The 22,375-nt window shown below is 38.2% G+C and overlaps 2 protein-coding genes across 2 annotated transcripts in view; both read right to left on the reverse strand.

Moving 5' to 3' along the window:
- The window catches only part of CCDC170 (coiled-coil domain containing 170), a 33,978-nt gene extending 24,211 nt beyond the window's left edge, over positions 1-9,767 (reverse strand). Inside the window, exons 1-3 of the mRNA XM_039707772.1 lie at positions 9,762-9,767; positions 6,387-6,435; positions 2,865-2,996 (exon numbers count right to left, since the gene is read on the reverse strand). Of these exons, the coding sequence (XP_039563706.1) occupies positions 2,865-2,996; positions 6,387-6,422 (168 nt within the window). The 5' untranslated portion in view covers positions 6,423-6,435; positions 9,762-9,767. The remainder of the gene's footprint in view (positions 1-2,864; positions 2,997-6,386; positions 6,436-9,761) is intronic.
- Positions 9,768-16,991: 7,224 nt separating this feature from the next.
- On the reverse strand, positions 16,992-22,275 carry ARMT1 (acidic residue methyltransferase 1). The gene is made up of 4 exons (XM_039706803.1): positions 21,995-22,275; positions 21,224-21,465; positions 19,001-19,166; positions 16,992-17,938 (listed from the first exon to the last, which is right to left on the reverse strand). Exons 2-4 carry the CDS (start codon positions 21,256-21,258, stop codon positions 17,174-17,176), a joined length of 966 nt encoding a protein of 321 aa, XP_039562737.1. The 5' UTR covers positions 21,259-21,465; positions 21,995-22,275; the 3' UTR covers positions 16,992-17,173.
- Positions 22,276-22,375: the final 100 nt, after the last annotated feature.

The following is a 22,375-nucleotide window of genomic DNA, read 5'->3' on the forward strand; positions in this document are numbered from 1 at the left end:
GTTTGCAAAAACAAAAGCTACTGTTGGTAACACAATACAACTTTTCAAGACAACATCTTACAGGAAGATAAGTTTATTTACTAATTCAGAATTTAGGAAAAGTCTAACTTAAGTTCTGCTGCACAACCTCAACTCATGTCTCCTATGTATCTGCAGTACAGCAAAGTTATCAACACCGCTATTCCCTCTTTTTTGCCTGCTGCCTGGGTGCTTCCAAATCTGGTGCTCAATTCCACAGATAATCTAGAGCTGCAGGGAGTTGTAACAGCAAAGTATCCTGCTGTATGAATGTGGAGACTTGATGGCTTGAGGCATATTCAGAAGCAGGTAAAGTTTTGGAGCATTGTGTGGTAGGCACCCTCTTCTCATCTTATGCAAATAGTTATTTTTGAGTATGATAATCCAATTAAAGTTGTATTTACACAGAAACAGCAACAGAGCCTTTAAAGGAAGGGTAGGAGGAGGAAAATCACCTTTAAATGTTAAAGACCTCTTACAAGGATGATGTTAGAGCTTTCCAAGAGCTCATGGAGTATAGTAGATTTTCCTCTATCTTTTTGTTAAAAATACCATTTTCCATTGAACTATTCCTGTTAGAAGTTTCTCTAGGAAACTTCACATGAGGGAGACTCACCAGGTGAGCAAAATTTCCACATGATTTTTTTTCTTATTAGGAACAAGTAATTTAAAGTGGACTTTTTGTCACAAGAAGTGTTAAGGCATATTTCAGTTTTCCTGACAATTCCAACTAACAGCACCAAGATGCAATCTGAAGGACTTCTGTCCTATCACATAAAATTACCAGACAAATAATTTAGCCAAGTTAACTGTTCTTTATGGTGAATGACCAAACTTCCAAACTGTGGCAAACTTTTTAAGGGGAAAAAAAATTTAGGACATTAAGCTGAAATCCAGAACAATGGGAAATTCACTTCTCTGCTGGAGTCTTTCAGTGTGACCCAAGATACTCAGAGAAATTTGAGAGGCTGGTGAGGCAACAGAATAGCAACTGCCTTGGAAAAGGGAGGTCCTGCTTCTCCTCTTTCCAGCCACGCACGCCTGTCCTCTCCCTCACACCCGCCCTGTGTTTGTCTGACTCCTCTACAAACAACTTCAATAACAACCCATAGAAAACAGTTCACTCCTCTTGCAGAGGAGAAAGAGAATCACAGAGCAAAGGCTAACGCTGAGGAATCAGGTAGGAGGATCACCCTTGTAGCAGCAGCACAGCCTTCAATAAGCTTGTGTTTCACGTGCAAGTGCAGCTTTATCAGATACTCTGGAGCAGCACTGAGTTTGAGAAAAGCAGCTTGGCTTTTTCCCAGGTCCATGGGCTTCATTTCCATACTCCACCCTCCTCTCAGTGCTAGGAAAAGCACTTGTATGGCTACAAGGTAAAACAAGATTGGGAAACTGATCTGGCTAAAAAGCAACTCAGAAGGAAAGGAATTATTTTTCAATTGCATGGACACAACAGCGCACTGTAAAAACTACACATACATCTGTGCAGGCACAAGGGGTGGGGCAGTGTGGGGAAGGAAATGAGCAGCTGAAGGAACAATAGCACTGCTTTGCTTGGCAGCTGGACCAAGCTATGGTATCTTAGAGTGTTCATAACCTTAAAATTTCTCTGTGGTTCAACTCCCCATGTGATATTTTTTCATCTGTCCATTGTCTTTGTGGTCAGTTCCAATAGCAGAAAAAGCAAGAATAATCCCATATCATGAGTTTTACAGAGCACTCAGCAGAACAAGGCTCTGACCTCAGCTGGGTCATGAAGGTCTTTATTAACAAGAGCATGAACAGCTGCTTTTTTGACTATGCTTTTGCAAGCACTGTCTTGAAAAATCTATAAATCAGTCAGAAGTTCTGGCAATAAAGCCATTCAACATTTCCAGTAATAAATTCTTTGTATGAGAACATTATATTCTGTATGGCTTCTTAAAATTTAAATTAATCCAGTTCTGGATAAATGGTAAATGTAGGGGAACCCTGCAGTAACTTCAGGATCAACTGATCAAATTAAAAAGTGTGTGTACATGTTCTTCAGTCTCTCTAGCTACAATCAAGCTCATTAGCACAAACACAATTTCACTGGTGATGAAAGCAGAGCACTCAGCAGAACAAGGCTCTGACCTCAGCTGGGTCATGAAGGTCTTTATTAACAAGAGCATGAACAGCTGCTTTTTTGACTATGCTTTTGCAAGCACTGTCTTGAAAAATCTATAAATCAGTCAGAAGTTCTGGCAATAAAGCCATTCAACATTTCCAGTAATAAATTCTTTGTATGAGAACATTATATTCTGTATGGCTTCTTAAAATTTAAATTTAAGGCACCAGTTCTGGATAAATGTTAAAAGTAGGGGAACCCTGCAGTAACTTCAGGATCAACTGATCAAATTAAAAAGTGTGTGTACATGTTCTTCAGTCTCTCTAGCTACAATCAAGCTCATTAGCACAAACACAATTTCACTGGTGACAAAAGCAGAGCACGTTTGGGGAGCTATAACTTGAATAAAAGGGACACATGAGTAAAGACGAGCAGATAGATCTTAATTCTCCAGCAGGAAGGGGGCTATCTGAACATTTATACAACCATAATTTTATTAATTTTCAGGTTTAACATATTGCACATAGATTACAATAAAAAGCTACACTGTTTCAAATCTTCCAAATACAAACTTATGATCAGTTCACAGAAGGAAACAAAGTATAAATCACACAGACATTCTAAAAGCAAAAACCCAAAACTTCTGTAGGAAAGGCAAGTTTTGGACTTTCTGCAAGCTTTCTATTCTCTACATAAGGAGACTGCAAAATATCTTCAGGTTTGGAGAAAGATTTGAAATTATTTCTAGATGTACCTCTGATTGGGCACAGTCATACTTCACTGAAAGTGCTGCAAGTTCACTTTGAGCAGTTTCAGCTGCAGCTCGATAGTGATTCATCTGCTCTCTAGTGACGGGAATATCCAAAAGAACGTGATCATGAGATTTCTGTGAAGACAGAATGAACACAAAACCTTTAGACATCCCATTTTTGGAAGATTTTTGCTTCAGTCCTTTTTTGTTTGATTAAGCTGCTCCAGGGCATTACTCCAAATGTTGCAGAATATTATTCCCAGAGTAACACACTTACTGAAAAATACATTAAAGAGCCACTTTTCTACGAGTCACCACCTTCATCTCCAAGTTCAGCCACCAACACCAGCACTAAAGGAAGATCAACAACCTCAACAATCCCCTCCCACTGTTTGCAGCTCTGGCTATTTCCAGCAGTTTCTATATATTTAGCAACATCCAAAAGGCCCTTTTTCTACAAACTTATCCAGTCACTGTTTCAACCTGTATAAACTTTAATGCAAAGGGATTCCTCAGGGGTCTCTTATGCAAAGAATCACTTTGGTTATTAGACTTCAGTTCTACAGCACATGCCCTCATTTCTCGTTCAGAAGATATGCTGAAAAAAAGCAATGGCTATCCATCTTCTCTGTGCCACTCATGATTTTTCAGATTTCTATCATATCTCCCATCCACAGTCTCTCTACCAGGCTGAAGAGCCCATGCCTACTCAGACACTTGTATCTGCTCCTCCAAGTCACTTTTTGTCTTGCCATTCGCTTTTTTACTTCTAACCTTTCAAGGTTAGAGGTCCTTTTGAACTCCATCACTTGGACATTACTTCAGCTTCCTGACTGATGCTTTCTCATCCCCAGCCATCACCATAACGACTACCTTTCATTCTTTTTCAAGTCCTGATTCCATGGCAAGCACTGCCTCTGTCTTTCCATTACAGTCTCTTTCACACCACTTGTTCTTTTAGCTGTGCCCTTTAGATTCTATAGTAGGCTTTCTCCTTTTTGTGATGTTCTGCTCTTCTGCAGTAGAGCAGGAATGTGGTGGATTTCTTGGCCTTTGTTACTTAAGTCTTTCAAGATGAAAATTCAGACCTGAAGTCTTGGTAGAGTTTCATTAGACAGAACTTTTTTCCTTTTTTCAATCAATAGTAACTAAAACCGATGAAATGTAACCTCTTCAGAACAGAACTAAGTTTAGGCTATGATGGAAGCACACATGGCAGAGAATTGAACATGAGATTTGTTCTCCATCAGCTTTCACACAGGACTAAACCAAAACTACAATCCTGGTACATTTGGTTATGAATTACAAAATGCAAAACACCCCCAGATAATGACTGCTTTTGGAAAAAGGTATTGCAATGGAGACAAAGACATCTTCTCTTCATGTTTACTACATCAACATCAATTTCTAGGCTGAGATAAATTACAAGTTCAGCCCCTACCCATTCCATATAGGAAAAAAAAACCCTGAAGAACTTTACAAATATGTGAACATCTAGTAAAATAAGCATTTACCATGCAACACAGAGAGAAATCCTTGAGGAATAAGGAAAAACTACTAGTTTAGACTGCAGCAGAAGATAAATCACCTTGGATTAGTTGCTATAATATCCCCAGCTCTATTCTTTAATCTTTCCTCCCTGTGCTAGTTGACACTAGATTAGACCCATCAAGTTTAATTGCATTCATCTCCTTCAAAGACACTCAGCTGTGCTCTTCCACAAAGGAGTTGCCACTCTCATCAAGCCAGACTGACACATGCAGAAAACTCATGGCCACATAGAACACAGCACATTATCTGGGAGATAAAAGGGCTGCTAATTTTCTCAACACTTTATCACTGTTCTGAGGGAGTAAGGGAAAGCATGTGCCATCTCCTCACTGCTTTTGTCTTACTTTTGCTTCACGCTGCTTGTTTCACATGTACAACCACATGAAATTCTTTAATGTAGAGGGCATTTTTCTCATTCTGTAATACACCAGGGCTGCAAAACTATGGATGGAGACTGGAAACAGTAACACTGGGTATGATGGTTATGTACGTTATTACATTTGTAGTACTGCATGAATGTAGGTTTTTCCTTTTCTTCCCAAAAAAACCACAGCTTATGACTTCACGGAAAGAAGGAGTACAGGGTATGATGGTTATGTACGTTATTACATTTGTAGTACTGCATGCACAGCTTATGACTTCATGGAAAGAAGGAGTACGTCTCAAAACTGGTGAAATAAATACATTTCAGAGCATAGCTGAAGAAAAGATGCCCCTATTCAGCAGCACTAATCAACGCAACAGCTTTAGACCCGAAACTTCCAAAATCTATATTTTTCATACAAATTAGATTTGTATGTTTTGATTTTTAAATTAGGAACACTTTAAAGATGCAGCTACACATCCAGAAGTATTTAAAAGAAGTTTAAATGCAGCCAGGTGCCAAAGTCAATGGGAATTACTGTTCAGCTCATACAGTTTTAGTGAGATTTACAGACGCAGATCTCTGCATCCTCCAGTGCCTTGGTAAATATAAAACGAATCATGGTGGCACCACACTAGGAAAGTTGGTATTATCATTATACTTTTAGCAGGAAACATGCATGCTCTAAAATTAATAGTTTTCTATGTTTCTGTGAGTTCCCATCAGCCAATCACAAGTCAGACGTATCAGACAACTCAATTAAATTGGCATGACTTTCCTATAGGGGTAATATTTGCAATGCAGATGTGGCACTTTTCTATCCATGGAAAAAATCAATTTCTAATGTTTTATAAGTATTATATAATCTATACTGATTTTTGTTAGGAAAACAGAATTAATGAAGTGTTAAAAGAATTAGAGAGATTAACACATTAATACTCAATCAGCTCTAAATAATCTAAGTTTTGGGTGTTTCTCCTACTCACATTATTAATCTTTTTGATCTCTTTCCACTTACCTGCAAGAAAATGAAGTTTTCATCTAGCTTCATATGCTAAACAAAAGCAAAGCCTATATTTACATTACTTAAGAGCAATGTCTACTTGGACCTTCAGATTTATTAGTAATAGGTGTTCTTTAGAAGATCAACAATATAAGGTGATTTTTGTAATTGTTGACCATTTTTGTTTTGACTGTTTTACCAAATAAATGCTTTTATCTCCCAGCCTTTAGTTGGAAAACTTCATTTGATTCAGATACAACAACTTTCATGACTTTTATGTCTATCCATGTACTTTGAAATCAGCCAACTGTTAAAGCCACTCACTCCCATTCTGCTTTTGGCAGCTTCTCTTTTATTTCCTGCTGTATTTCTCCTTTCAATGCTGTCAAATTCCACTACCACTGCCATTGCCTGCACACAGCCCAGACCCATTTCCCACAACATATAATTTTAAAAAATCTTTTCTGAAACACAGAGCTCCCAGCAGGCATTTAAACACCCATCACCACCCTGAGTGACTTGTCAATGCCCTGCCATAGACTGAGCTCAGGGCAGGGATTTCTTCTTCCCATTCCCAAAGCACCTGAACACATTGGGGTTGACATACCAAAAATGATGACTCACGAACCTTTGTTGACTTCATTCTTCCTTTGTTTCTACAGAACAAATGGGAGAAAGAGGGGGGAAAAGGTTGAAAATGAAATAGATTTGTAATATGAAGGCACATTACATTATTTTTTCACTGGTATGCTTTGCTAAACTGTCTCATAGGTTACCATCAGCAAAGTTGGGCATGAAAGAAGAACACCATGGGAAAGTTTCTGTAGTAGCTTATGAGCTCTGATTGTCTCCACAGTACTCAAACACACATCTAACTAAAACAGACACCTTCACATTGGTTTGTCCAGGGAATATTCACCAGTTCAGCTACACAGGCAGCCTTCATGCAGTGACTGCTTCCTTTGCCACTGCTTTTCACTTGCTCCAAGTTTTTACTTCACTTCTCCTTTTGTCCTGCATCTCTTCTATACTGATATGTTTTAAAAGGATCTGAGCAATAACACAGGCTCTATCTTAACTGAAATACATCTTTTTTCCCCCCTCAGATGTTAAGGTAATCAGTGAGCCCTTTTTACCTACATATTTATATAGAACTTTTCATATTCTGAAATCAAACAAAATGACATAACCCAAATCTGCAATGTTGCAATGTTTTTTCTTAAGACAATGAATATTTATGTGTATATGTGCATAAAATTGTTCTAACTTCTGAAAATACAATGCAGCAGTGGAGTTGATTATTATTATTATTAATTGTTGCTACCAGAAAGATGACATCCATCATGAAACACCTGAAAAAATGGGTGTTGAAACATTTTCACACTTGGCTGCTGCAGATTTTTCTTGGTAGCAGCAGCCAGCATGCACATCACCTCAGAAAAGCACAACAGCTACACACTGCAATGAGCATGAGAAGTTTCAGGCACTATCTACAGTGACTCAGATTCTGTTAACACATACAAAAAACAGACTAAAATGAATCGCACATAACCCATGAGGTTGGAAAGGACTTCTGAGAACATCAAGTCCGACCTGTGACCAAACACCACCGTGTCAAGCAGATCATGGCACTGAGTGTCAAGCACAGTCTTTCCTTAAACACCTCCAGGGACAGTGACTCCACCACCTCCTTGAGCAGTCCATCCCAATGTCTAACCATCCTTTCTGCAAAGGAATTCCTCTTAATGCCCAACCTAAAACCTCCTCTGGCAGAGCTAAAGACTGTGTCCTCTTGTCCTGTCGCTGGTCAGCTGGAATAGGCCAGAGTGACTTGAGGAGGTGGGAAAAAACTGGTTCACAAATTAACCATCTTGTACATTATATTATATATGTATATTTTGGATCTTCTTTATAGACAACACTTTGCCCAATTTGCCTATCAGGGATCTCAAAATGTATTGATAATTATATATTAACATAAATCAAAATTTGCGAGTAATATTTCACAACTCAGTTCTGTCACTCGCTCTTGCATATTACAAAGTGCCAAAAACACCCAAATACTCACTATCCACTCAGTAAAGTCCTATTTTCCCTTGCTGATTCCTTCTTGTAACTAGGCCAACTCACTGCTTGCAGTACTTTTTTTTGTTATTGTTATATACCTACGGAGTTTTTCTGCATTAGTGTAATATTCCAGAAACATGTAAAACTAACTTAAGTGTTCTCAGCAGCTCAAATAAATTACCAAAGAGATTTTCTAAATTCCTTTCAGAAGGACACTGCTCAGATCTACCCTCCTCCCTTTGCAGTAATCATGGAAAGGTATTACTGAAAAGATAAAAATCGCTCCTGCTGTTCATTGGCCTCAAAGAGGCAAATTTTGAGCTTGATTAATGGGCCCAAATGAAATCTTCATTACAAGCAAAATTTTACACTTACCTGCTACTACTACTACAATAAGCAGTTAAAGCATTTTCATCTTCTGTTTTTCTCTTAAGAAGAGGTGACTTTGCATCTAAATATAATAAATGTATTTAATGTGATGAAAGACAACAGTCATCTGAAGGCAATTAGAGAGATACATCACCTACTCTAAACATTACTTAACATGTTTTCTGGTTGACTTCATCCTTTGTCTGTATGGACAAATTAAGGAATTTGGAACTCTCCAGACGTTTTCTCTCATTGCTTTTCCAAAATGATTAACAAGGAGCTGCTGTGTTTATTCCCTAAACAATGAAAAGGGTAATTGCTAAGACAAGATTAAGTGCTTATGCAGGGATTTGCGCAAACAATTCATTCTACTGTTTTTACTTTATCAGTGCTAGAATTAAATAACTTCTGTAACAGAACTACTTAAATGGTAGATTTAAAAAACAGACCATCAAGCACTGCCAACAGCTGCAATTTTCCTATAACGCCTACTATACTTTACTGTAGCCAACAAAATGAAAATATTTTAGAAATACTTCAGTATATTGGCATATACCAAATTAAAAACTGGTTAGTGCTGTAGTTTTATTTAGCAGTTGTAACTTACATTTTATTCTAGCGTGTTTTTTAGTCCCAAAATCAACACTCACAAATTATTTGACTTCTGGTTGGTTAAGATGTGGAGCAGATTGCTGTCAACTCAGCCACTAAATAGTGCTAGCAAAAAGTTTGTAATTGAGTCATAACTGTCATATTTATATAATGGCAGTTGTTTTTGCCACCACAAACTACCAAAATTCTGTATTTTTTGGTCTCAGAACAATATAGCTTCATTACAAAATTGATGTTCAACTAAATGAACTGCTCACACAAATAAATTGTTCATCCTTTGGAATGCAAAACTGTTACAAGGTTCCTGTTACATCTTTAGTACAAGGGTTTGATCTTTCTAAGCAATATCCTCTAGTGTCTCCCTCAAATTCACATCAAAGCCAGCAAACCCCTTTCAAAGGAGCAAGAGATGCAAAGAAGAAATTCTTAGATAACTATAAATTCCTGCTCCGTGAAAGCTACTCCCTTCTGCAGCACTTAGTAACAAAAACCTTTCTGGCCTTGAACTTGTAAAGATAAGCTGTAATGATCAGCTGGAGTTCACGGGGCTTCAATCGCACCACGCACGGACCACCGGGCACAGCTCTGCACCTGCAGGAGCTCTGCTTTGGGGTTGGGGTTTTCTGTTTGTTTGGGGGTTTTGGTTGGTTGGGTTTTGGTTTGTCTGTTTGGTGTTTTTTTGGGGATTTTTTGCTTTGTTTTTTTTTTGGGGGTGGGGAGGAATGTTTAAAGGCGAGATAAAATTTAATATTGCAAAGATGACTCGCAAAGGGGGGTTACAGCCAGCCCGTGTCAGCCGCTGCAGCAATAGCAACAGAAAGGCGGGTAGGAGAGGGGCATATTTCCAAAGTCCGGGCTTTATTACCTAATAGGGGAACTGCCAAAAAACCCCAAGCCCTAACCAAACCAGCCCCTCGGCCCGATCCCCGGTTACCGCGGTTCCGCCGCGCCGCTGCCCCGCCAGCCCCGGAGCCGCTCCCGGGCACAGCCGTGTCCCTGGCAACGCGTCCCGGGGGAAGGACGGAGGGCGGCCCTGGCCGGGGGAGCCGGGAGAGGGCTCAGGGACTGCAAGTGAGCAGTCTTCACAAGGGGAAGCTCACAGAAAAGCCGGGGTTTGTCGTTTCTGTTTGTCTGTCGTTCTCACTTCAAATAAACATTAACCTGAGAGTATTTGCTCACGTTTTCCCTCAAAAAAAATAAAAATCAGAAGAGGCGAGGGGAGCAGATGGCACCTGAGCAGCTGCTCCTGTTACCCAGACAGGGTTTCCCTCTCCCCGCAGAACCTGCCAAGGCAGCACCCCCGCAAAAGCAGCCTTCCTTGATGGCTGCTGAAGTGCCTCCAGCCGAAAGAGCACCTCCTCCTCTTCCTCCTCACCTTTCATCCAAATAAAGTGGATAAACACGGAAGAGAGGAACTGAGGATTGCAGTAAAAGAAAGTTAGACCTGTGGGTGCATGGGAGCTGCACATTATTTTCTCTGAAGACCCTGTGAGCTTTAATCATCCTCTGGGGACAGTGCCATCGAGCATCATTTCTGTACTCAAAATTCAAAAAAAGTACTTTACCTTTCTCAGGAATGCTGACTTAATCACATTTCCCAGACAAGAAAATGAAGAAGGTAGGGATAGTACTAATTTTTCCTGTCCTTGCCCCTCTGTACCTGCTACCGTTTCACTGCTGCTGCCGAGGACACAGAAACCCCCAAGCAGAGGGGGGATTTTGCAGACGTGGATCATGCTGCTCCAGGGTAGCCTCATTCTGCAATCCCAATCTATTAAGTATTTTTGATGGGTTAAATTTGTACTGGGCAGTCTTACATAAACCCAGAGGAAATCTGGCACATGTTTTCCTATCTACTGCAAATTTGAACAAAAATATCATCTTGGATTTGTCCAGCATTTGACTACAGCCTAATCCATCCTGCTGCTGGAGTGGCATGCAGATGCAGCAGTAAATGCTTGTGAAACTTTGTCCTAACTTTCCTGAGCATGTGCTTGAGCACACTTCCCCATCTCTAGTCCTGCAGTGCCACGGCTGGCGTTACATTTTAGCTGCTTCTACACCCTTGGTGACGGGGAAGGAGTGCTTATGCAGCTGTATCTCAGCGCAGATCTATGAAGTTATTTGCCCTTAAAAAACACACTTTATTCTGGTGAACTGTAACAAGACTAACAAAAAAAGAGACCAAAAAAAAAAGGATGGAGAAAAGTAGAAATGTCAACAGGTGCAATACCCACTCTTCAAGCCATTTGACTGAGAAAAAACTACCTTATTACAAAATGCTCAAACTTTAAAATGCTTTATCCTTGTTTGCTAATATTTAAAAGCAGACTTCCCAAAAGAATTTAATGTTTCTTTTTCCTTAACAGGGGCAGGAAATAATTTAGGAAGGGTTAATTTGGGATTTTTAATTCTAAATAATTTCAAAGAGTCATTTTCATTAATCAAGTTCTTCATGTTGTGTTTCATAAAATACATAGAAAGGATGTTCTCAGCCTTTCTGAGCAAATAATGATGCAAATCTCTTGAATGTAAGGACCTAATAAAGCCACACCAATTTTTGAAAGAAAAAATAATTTAAAAATTAGTACAAACTTTCCCTTCCATGAAAATGCTCAGTGTTGAGAAAAGATGCTAAAATTGATCAGTTTTATGAAAACCCAATTCCAGAACCCAGTACATTCAAAAATGTACCAGCTGATATTCTGCAGGTGTCTAAATGAGAATGGATGTGTAAAAATAATTTCAAAGCCAAAAGTCACGATTACGTCCCTGTGATAAGCACATGTGGTGGGATCAGCAATCTTCTGAGGAAAAGAACCTGGTTTTACAACTCTGGACAAAGTGGGGGGTGAAAATGCAATAAGCATAAGGGGGAACGACTCAGGCTTGGGAATCTGTGTAAGGGAAAGCTGCAGGTGCTGATGTATTAAGTTGTTTTCAGTTTGAGGAACTTAAACCAGAAAAGTCTAAACTCAACCTATGCAGCTATTTTGCAAATCCTCTGTATGTGGATCTCAGGTTTCCACATAAGTATGAAAACTCCCTGATTTGCCCCAAGCAAGTAGTTCCTGCTAACGTTTCCCTCACAATCCAGCAAAGCAGCAGCACAACTTCCAAGGCCCAATCTAACATCATGGATGCAGCCAAAGCTGTGTATCCAATACATGACCAAAGCACTCAAGTGTAGCTCTAACTCTAACAGGATTACCTCAAAACAAGACTACAACAAGCCATGGACAAATGGGGATGCTCTTTGTTCATATCAAGATACTCAAACCCTCACTGCAAGGTGTAGGCCCTCTCAGTCTGGAAGAATTTACCTGTCCCCTAATTCCCTAACCTTAGCCCAGGGACACACATACTCCTGGAGTGGAAATAGGACCACTATGCAGATAACACAAGAGTCACTGGACAGAAGGAAAAGCAGGTGGAAAAGCCCTTCAGCTAGCTTGAGGGAGCACTCCTGCACCCTAACCCTTTTTCCTGAATGGTTCTGCCTTCCACACAGATCCTAGACTAAAATTAACAATTATGTGTGTATACAAACCATCTAGGACCTGAACACAGCGCACTTCCTGACCTATGACAATTAATGGCATTTTTTTGGGAAGTGGGAGGTAAGAGATAAAACCTATTCCAAATGCAACTGCATGAAATGCATCATCAGGCCCTTCATCAGAGCCACTTGGAAGGCATCAGCCTTACCATGGTAGTGTGAGATCCATCAATTAGTTAACATTAACAAAGCAAATTAAAAAGCCCATAGTATATATCTTGATGTATCTTACCTCAGCTTTTAATCTGTTACTTCATTAGATTTGGAAGAAGCCAGCAGAATCCCAGGAAAAATAAATTTCTACAAGGATGAAAATTTTTCTTCACAAGGAGTTTTAAAGATTATGATTATGTCACTTACTGAAAAGTGATACAACAGGAGCAGCACACAAGTACTGAATATGTTTATTCACTCTAAGTTATCATAAGTGGACATTTTATATTTCTTTCACAGTGGAAACAAAGCCAGTTGAGCTAAACCTCAAAAAAGCACTGTAAATAAAATCCCTTCTCACATGTCTGCAGAATTCACAACTGCAAAGCTGAGGTAGAATGTGGAACAATCCATAAACTAATTCTTAATTCACGTAAAAATACATGTAAATGGACTTTTTATTTGCAGGCTGTTAAAAATAGAAGTATATCAGCAAGAATAAAAATGTACAGAAGTTTTCAAAACCTTTTTTAGGGGAAAAAAATATACAGAAGCAAACAAGAAAACAAACAGTCCATGTTATAGGATGTTTTTCCTCACATGTGTTCTGCCAGTAGCACATGAAAAAGAAAGAAAAGGACCACTTTAACCAGCACATTCTCAGTTTTATTTTAAAATCCCTAGATAAGTGTTAGGTGAACTTCAACTTACATTTTGCCTTAAATAAAAATAATTACAAGCTTTTGTTCTGTAATTTTGGATAAACATAAAGCTGGTAAGCAAACAAACTTTACTGAAAAAAAACCCAACAGTTCTGTACAAGATTCCATTTTGGAATTTTTATTTTAGACACAATTAAGGGTTTCTTTTTAGATTAAACCATTTCATAGAATAATTTTCATGCAACAGAGTAAACCTTTTTCCTTTGCTGTTTGACAGCACAGGAGATAAATGTTCACATGGAACAAGTTGTAACCATGAATGCAAATAACACTATGAACTTTACAGACCTGTTTCAACAACAACAGTTAGGGTTTATGGGACATCAGCAAGGTGTGTAAACCAAAGTGTTTTGGAAATATTTTAGATACAGTAAGAGTAACACCAAAATATTTTCATTTTTGCTGAGAACACATGAAGCACCTATCAGTTCTAGAAGTGATACTGGAAACAACATCATCAGCTGCACCAAGCTTAGTAAGTAAGTACCAGATACATTTTAGAGATACTCAATGATTTTTAAGGTTTTAAAATTTTAACAGGAGTACAGGTAGTGTAAAAATTAGAAAATTCCTTATTATTGCCCTGTCTTGTTACAGAAGAACATTTTATGATACCTATCTCTTGCATCTGTATCTTTCAAAACCTCATTGAATAAATATGCTTTACAGGTTTACGCATAAAATCCATTTCAAAGGAAAAAAATTCAGGAACTAAGACCTGAATTATTTTAAGTTGGCTTTCCCAGTCACTGAAATAGTATAACAATGTCTGACTTGCACAAAATTATATCATTTATTTCAATATTCTTACAAGTTTCTACTCATACAATCAACTTATTTTCCACATCAAACAATTTATTTTAAGAAACCTTATATACACAAGAAATTATTGTAGCTATCTTACAGGATAACTTATCAAGTATTCAGACAGATGTGTGTACTGCCTTTCACTGTGCCTGTGACATTACTTTCCTTCTATTTCCTCAACAATCAAAGTCATTATCAAAAATTGACTTACAAATACAGTTGTTCAAAAGTTAGAAGACAGAAATAAAAAGTAAAAAAATGCTTTTTTGTTGTGGTCCCCAGAATTACTGAAAACACCTTTGGTTTTTGTCATAAATAATCAAATGGCATATGAAATGAAAATCTCAAAAATTTGGATGTACAAATCAGTAGCTCCTGAGTTATATTTTGCGTTTTGGGAAATCAGTTGTGACACAGAGGTTTAGAAGGAACTTTCTTAAATAGGCAAGTAAAAAAAATGTTATACTACAGCAAATGCTAGTGTTCTAACACATGCTTCAGATTATGTTTTCAAATTCCACCTAAATGCAATAAGTTCATGTTGGCATTTCATGAAGCTGTATTACAACACTGAATAACTACAAAAGAGTTTCCTATTTTTAAGTAAACCGTAGCAAACCCACCAGCAGAGCACTGTGCCTCATTGGAATATTCCTTCACAACTTTGTTGTATCATGGGAGATTGTAATACTGCACTACAGCAACATGGTTGTTAGTAAACCGTAGCAAACCCACCAGCAGAGCACTGTGCCTCATTGGAATATTCCTTCACAACTTTGTTGTATCATGGGAGATTGTAACACTGCACTACAGCAACACTGATGTTATTTTTTTTCTTTTTTCCATACAATCAATCAAAATTTTACAAAAATACAGCCAACCAACACACATAAAAGGATGCTGAATGTTCAGTTCTGCCTAGAGATAGCCCTTTGCAATTACAGCTATAGAAGTCAAGCTTTTGGAAGTTATGGCTGTGCATTCCTTACACAGCCACACAGTCACACTGTGCTACCACAAACTTCTCTTTGTGAGGGGCAAAAGAAGGAAAGTGCACTTTTAATCAACAGGAGAATAGAGAGATTTTTTTTTCAGCATGACATCACGCTAAGCTACAAATTACATGTCTTGTAGTAATCTTCATAATTCAGTAATACTGAGCAAACGCCGCTGCCTCTCCTAATTAATTTTAGATTTTGTAGGACTGTATTTATCATAACTTCATACTACTAATTTTCCCCAATCTGCATTGTGAATTTTCAGAAGTAAGAGCCTGAAAGCAACCTGGGCACAGGGACACAGTAGCAAACAGTAAAACACTAAATCAAGTTTCTCAGCATGTGTAAGGAGGGTGTAAGAGGCAGATCTATATGTCAAGGGTGGCCTCAACAGCGACTTTCTCTTCTTGTTCATTATATTCTTTTAAACCTCGAGCAAATTAAGTCAACACCTTAAAAACAATCTGAGCACAGCAAAGCCAATTCTGCCCCCAGCTGCTCTCTGAGCAAGGTACGATATTCTCATTCCACATATTCCACAACTTCTAGGTCTCTGTTCTTGACTCAAAGTTGTTGCTTCAAAATGCACTTCAAACAAGTTAACGGCACTTTGAAAGATGAGACACTGAGGCCCCAGTGCACAGATTCATCCTGTCATTTACATATTTGATCAAAGCACTAAAGCTGGAGTGCTGTTGAGCTCTCTCTAGCCAGAAACCTTCAGCACTGTGGCCTTCAGCCTTCTTGACTAGATTTTTAATTTCTACAGTTCAATCAGGTGCCTAAGGATGAGGATTAATTCACCCTGTAGGAGTACTAAGCCAAAGATACAAAGGAGATAAGACCAGTAAACCCAGGTCTCAAAACTATAACTCTCCCTACAACTGCCTCATGAAATTCCTTGCATCTTTGTTTTTGAATACTTCACCCTGGAACCTTAAAATACCCTTTCATATTTAAGAAGAAAATAAACACAAATAATCCAAGTCATCAGCATTTGGAACATATTTATCCACTGTATAGATCTTTGTTGCATGAACATAACGAGCAGCAGCTTTTGAGACCAGGATAGAAGAGTAGAAATGGGCACCTAACAACTCCAGTTAACAGGAACCAGTATGGCATATGCTTCTCTACCCTGTACTTCTCAGTGCAAATGAGGTTGTATATCCTCCCTAAAAATTAAGGCATTCTTCTTAAAAAACAACCAACCAAACAAAAACCCCCAAACAAATACATTTGAAAAATAAGGAGAATTACCACAACAGAAGGAAGCAGCAGTGCTTGAACCTCATACATACACTGCTGACAGGCCACCTTCAGATCAAGTCTGCATTAAATCTGAAGTCCAGTTAATGCAACTGCTTGGGTTTCATTAACTTTTTGTTTGGAGAGGCTTTTCTGTGTGCTTCTTTTTTGGTAGAGCTTTGTAAATAAACAGTATCTTCAATATTCTTAGAATGAGATTGTCCTTTCTCCAACTAATCTTCCTACCAGATGGGACAACTCTCTCACAGGCAATCTGGCTAGCAACATTCACTTGTGCTTTAAAATTGAAATTCAAATTTCAATTCTACATGAATGTTTACAAGCTGCTACACAATAACTTATCCCTTAATGTAACGCAAACTATCCTCAAAACGTCAAAAGAATCTGTCTGTAATTAACTTCTGAACTCTGTAAAATACTAACTTTCATGCAATGCATGAAATGACATGGAGCACAAATTATTCCAAAATAAGTAAATTCATGCTAATGTGGCACTGGGGAAATTGTTTCTGAAGCAAATTTTTCACTAGTAAAGCTTTCACTCATTAAACTCATACTCACTGATGAAAAAAATATTATGGACAACCAAATATTCATCTTAAAGATCTGCTGACATTGGACAACAGGAAAAGAAAATGCATTGAAATGCAGATTGATTTATGTATATGAAGACAGTTTATAAATATTTTCACAACATTAAAGTCTTCCACAGGACAAAAACAACAAATCACTTGGGAGGAAAAAGCACAAACAAAAAAGAATCTTTACTGAAGCCAAGCATGGAACAAAGATTAAAGTCAGACTTAATGTCTCTTTCAGAATATTACAAATCATTTAACTAGAGACCAGCATCAAACTGAACTACCCCGTATTTTCCACTTACCATCCACTCAGGTTCAGAAGCCTGAATTTGCTCACCTTGTCCGGGCTTCAGGCCAACCTGAGTGTCAGATTTCAGTGTTCTCAAACTACAGAGAGGCGCAGGATGAAACTTATTCAAGGCTTGATGAAACGGGACACAGTATTCCCATTTTCTATCTCCTGTCAATTTTCTATAGTTTAGATCACCTTTGAAGAGAAGCAAGTTTGACTTCTGCAGCTCAGCATACAAATCAGGAGCAACTTCACTCATACTGGAAAAATCATGTGGTAAAGTCCAAAACATGTGGTCACGGAAAACCCAAACTCCCTTTTTCAAATTGCCCTCCCAGTTTATCCCACATCTAGACATCCACATATGATTAGCTGACCCCAGTTGTTTAATAGTCCAGTTAAAATCATGCTTTGTGGTATCAGATACATACCATGGAATACTTTTTCCATGAAAATAGACTTCATCAGCTAGCTTTGACGACAACAAGAAATCAGCCAACACAAGATCACTTACAAGTTCAAATCCAGCATTATCCAGGATTATGTCAACTCTAACATTACTTCTTTCTGTTCTATTTTTTTTGGCATTTAGTAGTGACCAAACTTTTTCCATATCATTCACTAAGATGTAAGGTACCATGTTTTCCAGGGATTGCAAAGGACTAGATTTCTGAGAGCTGTCTTCACCAGCTGAAAAAGAAAGGTCACACTTATTGCCCCACAATGACACCTGGAAGGAAAAAGAAAAACAAGAAAAAAAAATTTACTATGTCTCATTGTAGTTACATTCTCAACTTCACATACGCTGAAGATTTTGTTCCCTTGTTTCTGTTTTAGGTAATGAAGGTTCTAACTCCACATATTCTTCCAAACTTTAATAAAATTCAACTTCTTGTACAGGTATCTCAACATAGACAGGATTTTGTGGAAGAAACCAAACAAAGCTCTGTATTAACACAAGTAAATTCAACTTCTTGTACAGGTATCTCAACATAGACAGGATTTTGTGGAAGAAACCAAGCTCTGTATTAACACAAGCGTCAGAAGTGACAAAGATGGAAGATTTAGATCAACGTAAACACATTGGCCACAAAGTTCAAAACAGAAAATTCTCCATACTGCAATTCTAAAAAATATCAGTGGTAACACAGATAAAGGAATTTAAAAAGCAGATGTATTTGTTTATTGCATGCAGCCAAATAAGTATTTTAGATATATGTATTTTAAGTACTCACTAATGAGCCCTTTGTGAAGATTCATCAAATACTTGGTGGACACTGTTGCCAGCTATTGGACTTATTTGTAACCCTATGATACTTTGGGGTTTCTACCCAAAGGCACTGTATTCCAAGAATAATACTGTTAAAAAGCTTTTAAACCACTTCTGACCCAGACTGACTTCTACTTTCTCTCCAAAGAAGTCTAAAATCTTTTAAAGTGACAACTAAAATTAACTGTTTTAAGAAACAATAGGTAAATATCAAAAAGGTCACTGGAATTTGACTTACAATGTTTAAGAGATACTGGTTTTGAAGGAAGAATTGCTGGGTTTTCATATACACAAGGAAGACCAGCAGCTAATAAAAAAGCGTCACATTTAAAACAAGTACCCAAAATATAAATATTTTCAGAAGAGCAGCAATAGAGTAGGGCTATCAGGACTTCATCAAACTTTTACAAACTAAAGATTTATGTTTTAATTCTCATATGAAATTCAGATTCTTTATAGCCTCAAATTCTTGTTTGTTTCATAGGAGAGATATTTTCAGTTCTTGTGTTAAGCACAATTTACCTGCAATAGCTTAAAAAGCTCCTCCTGAAGTTGCTTTTCATCTAGATCCTTGATGTTCTTAAGAAGTTCCTGAAAGTAAGTGCATAAGGCAATAACAGCTTCTTGGGATTCAAAGAAATTTTGAGCCTTTCCTTCCTTAAATACATCAAAGTTGTCAATAGGTGGGCTAAAAAGAGAAGAAAAAAACATGTTGACATACTTCCCACATTCTTCATTACAGCACATGCAAAGGAAGCTCAAAGGTCAGCTTCTTTAGACTGCACTACAGGCCTTAATTAGATTTTCCACTTCTAATTTGTCATACTAGATTTTCACATATCTCCATAACAGCCTAATACTGCATTTTGCTAAAAGACACTATGGAAGGCATCTTTATATAGCAATATATTCTGAAAGTGAACAAGTATTCAATCACAACAACTCTGGGAGCTGCACAGACAGTGAGCATTTTGAACTCCAACCTTCAGACAAGAGATTTAAAGCTGTAACATACAAGTGAACTAAAGTCAAGAAAAGCTGACCTGATTTTAAATGTGTTTCTGTGTGCTGGAGTCTACTTCCCATACCAAATTCTCTTCCAGTTAGGAAGTTATGAAAGCCTTTACTAGGATTTTGGAAAATTATCATGACAAATGAGAACGTTGTAAAATACAAACATTATAGGCCAATCTATTATGAGACATATTGCACAATGACCTTTCAACAAATGACTGAACTTCCATCCAAGCATATGCTTAAGAGCAACTAAATAATGGAGATCAAGAAACTTAAACATGAAAAGTATCTGCTCAGCTTTTTAAGTGCAATCCAGCAGATCAACCTCATATTTGAAGTATTTGGTTCGAGAGTTCAAATTACACAACATACCAGTAGAAACTGAGTCCTATTACTGTGTTTGCATCTCCACAGCACTAAGGGTAAATCCAGTACTCGGGGAGCTTTCCAATTTTTTTGGCAGCAATGGGATCTTAAACTGTTCATTCCTACCCCATGACGATGTACTGGCATGTCTCCATGGTACCAGCACAACAAGTTTTTCCTGCCCAGTTATTTTTAACCAGTATCAGCTCCCAACATTCGATGCAACACATGGTCTGCAGGCACTGCTGTAACGAAGAAGCTGGTGTAGAGTGAACAGCAGGGGCTGCTTAACATGGATCTACTGCTGCAAGAAACACCTCTCAAATGGTAACTTCAGACTGCAAGAAGCCTTTACTAGGATTTTGGAAAATTATCATGACAAATGAGAATGTTGTAAAATACAAAAATTATAGGCCAATCTATTATGAGACATATTGCACAATGACCTTTCAACAAATGACTGAACTTCCATCCAAGCATATGCTTAAGAGCAACTAAATAATGGAGATCAAGAAACTTAAACATGAAAAGTATCTGCTCAGCTTTTTAAGTGCAATCCAGCAGATCAACCTCATATTTGAAGTATTTGGTTCGAGAGTTCAAATTACACAACATACCAGTAGAAACTGAGTCCTATTACTGTGTTTGCATCTCCACAGCACTAAGGGTAAATCCAGTACTCGGGGAGCTTTCCAATTTTTTTGGCAGCAATGGGATCTTAAACTGTTCATTCCTACCCCATGACGATGTACTGGCATGTCTCCATGGTACCAGCACAACAAGTTTTTCCTGCCCAGTTATTTTTAACCAGTATCAGCTCCCAACATTCGATGCAACACATGGTCTGCAGGCACTGCTGTAACCAAGAAGCTGGTGTAGAGTGAACAGCAGGGGCCTCTTAACATGGATCTACTGCTGCAAGAAACAGGTCTCAAATGGTAACTTCAGACTGCAAGCAGCAAAACAAGTTAGAATTCCCAACGGATTTGTGGCTCTCATATTCTGTGTTTAAGGTTTAAGAGAAAATTCTAGGCCAACAAACCTTGTAGAAATGCTACATGGTTTTCATATCTCAATTCACATTAGTCTGCAAGGTCAAACTATACAGTCAAGCTCAAGAGTTACATGTAGACCAACTCACCAAAACCGAAGCATAAAAAATTAATAAGCTTCAAATTCTGCTAAATATAAGAAGTAAAGGTATTAATTTTAAATCTGATGTGCAAGCTGAGAAAAAAGCAATAGCGTAAAAGCTTAAGATTTTCCTTTATCTTACTCCTCAGCTGTCTTTCCTTTTCCCAAAATAAAAATGGGAAAGAGCAATGTTTTACAAAATAATATACCAAGCCAGTAAATACTTACTTCTGTGCTAATGCTGCATGGATTCTTCGATACATGTAACACTCTACGTACAGCCAAGGGGACTGAAACCAACTTGGTTCTCCATTTCCATTCGGTAAATTTCGTTGGTATTCCAGGTATTGGTTCCACAGCACAGCATCAGGCAACTCATCTTCCAAAGGGGTCACTGGCTTGTCTGTCTGCAGCTCATTCCGCAGTTTGGAGAGGAAAGATATAGCTCTCTTCTCTGCTTCAACACCCTTCTGAAAAAGCGGAGAACAAAATTCCTACTCTGTACCTTTATTGCTGCAGAGACACAGACCAACCGTTCATGGAATGTGCAAAGTTTTAATTGCTATATGAGAGTCCCTGACAAATCACAGCTTGATTCAACAAAATACACTGTGGTGAATAAAGCTCAGTTCAGATCCAAGATCCTAAAATGAATTCCATATGGGACTTCTTTTCAGATCGGACTTTTTGCTAATTAGAGGTGAAGAGAGTGTTGAAACACCATCATATTCACAAGGTGTTACTGTCTATCAAACACTGCATCAACACAAAAACCCCAGTAAGTGATGCAGATGCATGAGTGACAGATCAGAAGAAAAAGGTTAGACAGAAAGGTGTGTTACAGAACTAATCCAAAATAGCTACCAGAAAGAAATTATTTTTTCAAAAATCAGACAAAAGGATTGAGACAAACAAACTCATCAGTAAAAGAAGGCAGAGAAAGGGTCTCAAGGGCTAGAGGGGAATAAACATCAGGGAAAACAGGGACCTTACTCTTACCTCACCATGTTCTTCAAAAAATTCATTTTTATGTCGATGCAAAGTATCAATAACTCTTGTGAGGATCTGGGGGAGTCGGTCTTTAATCGTAAAATATGCAAAGGATCTAAAAAAGAGATCAGTATTTTATTATTGTCAGCAAAGGATGAAGTGGCTTCAATTTTTAAAAACAAATGCAAGGTCTTTGTGCTACTTTGGGATGGGGTAGAGTTAATTTTCTTTACAGTAGCTGGTATGGGGGCTGTGTTTTAGATTTGTGCTGGAGACAGTGCTGACAACACAGGGATGTTTTCCTTACTGCTGAGCAGGGTTTGCACAGAGCCAAGGCCTTTTCTGCCTCGCCCCACCCCACCAGTGAGGAAGCTGAGGGTGCACAGGGTG

Source organism: Passer montanus, unplaced genomic scaffold, assembly GCF_014805655.1.
Source record: "Passer montanus isolate IOZ18808 unplaced genomic scaffold, ASM1480565v1 scaffold2, whole genome shotgun sequence".
Classification (NCBI taxonomy): domain Eukaryota; kingdom Metazoa; phylum Chordata; class Aves; order Passeriformes; family Passeridae; genus Passer; species Passer montanus.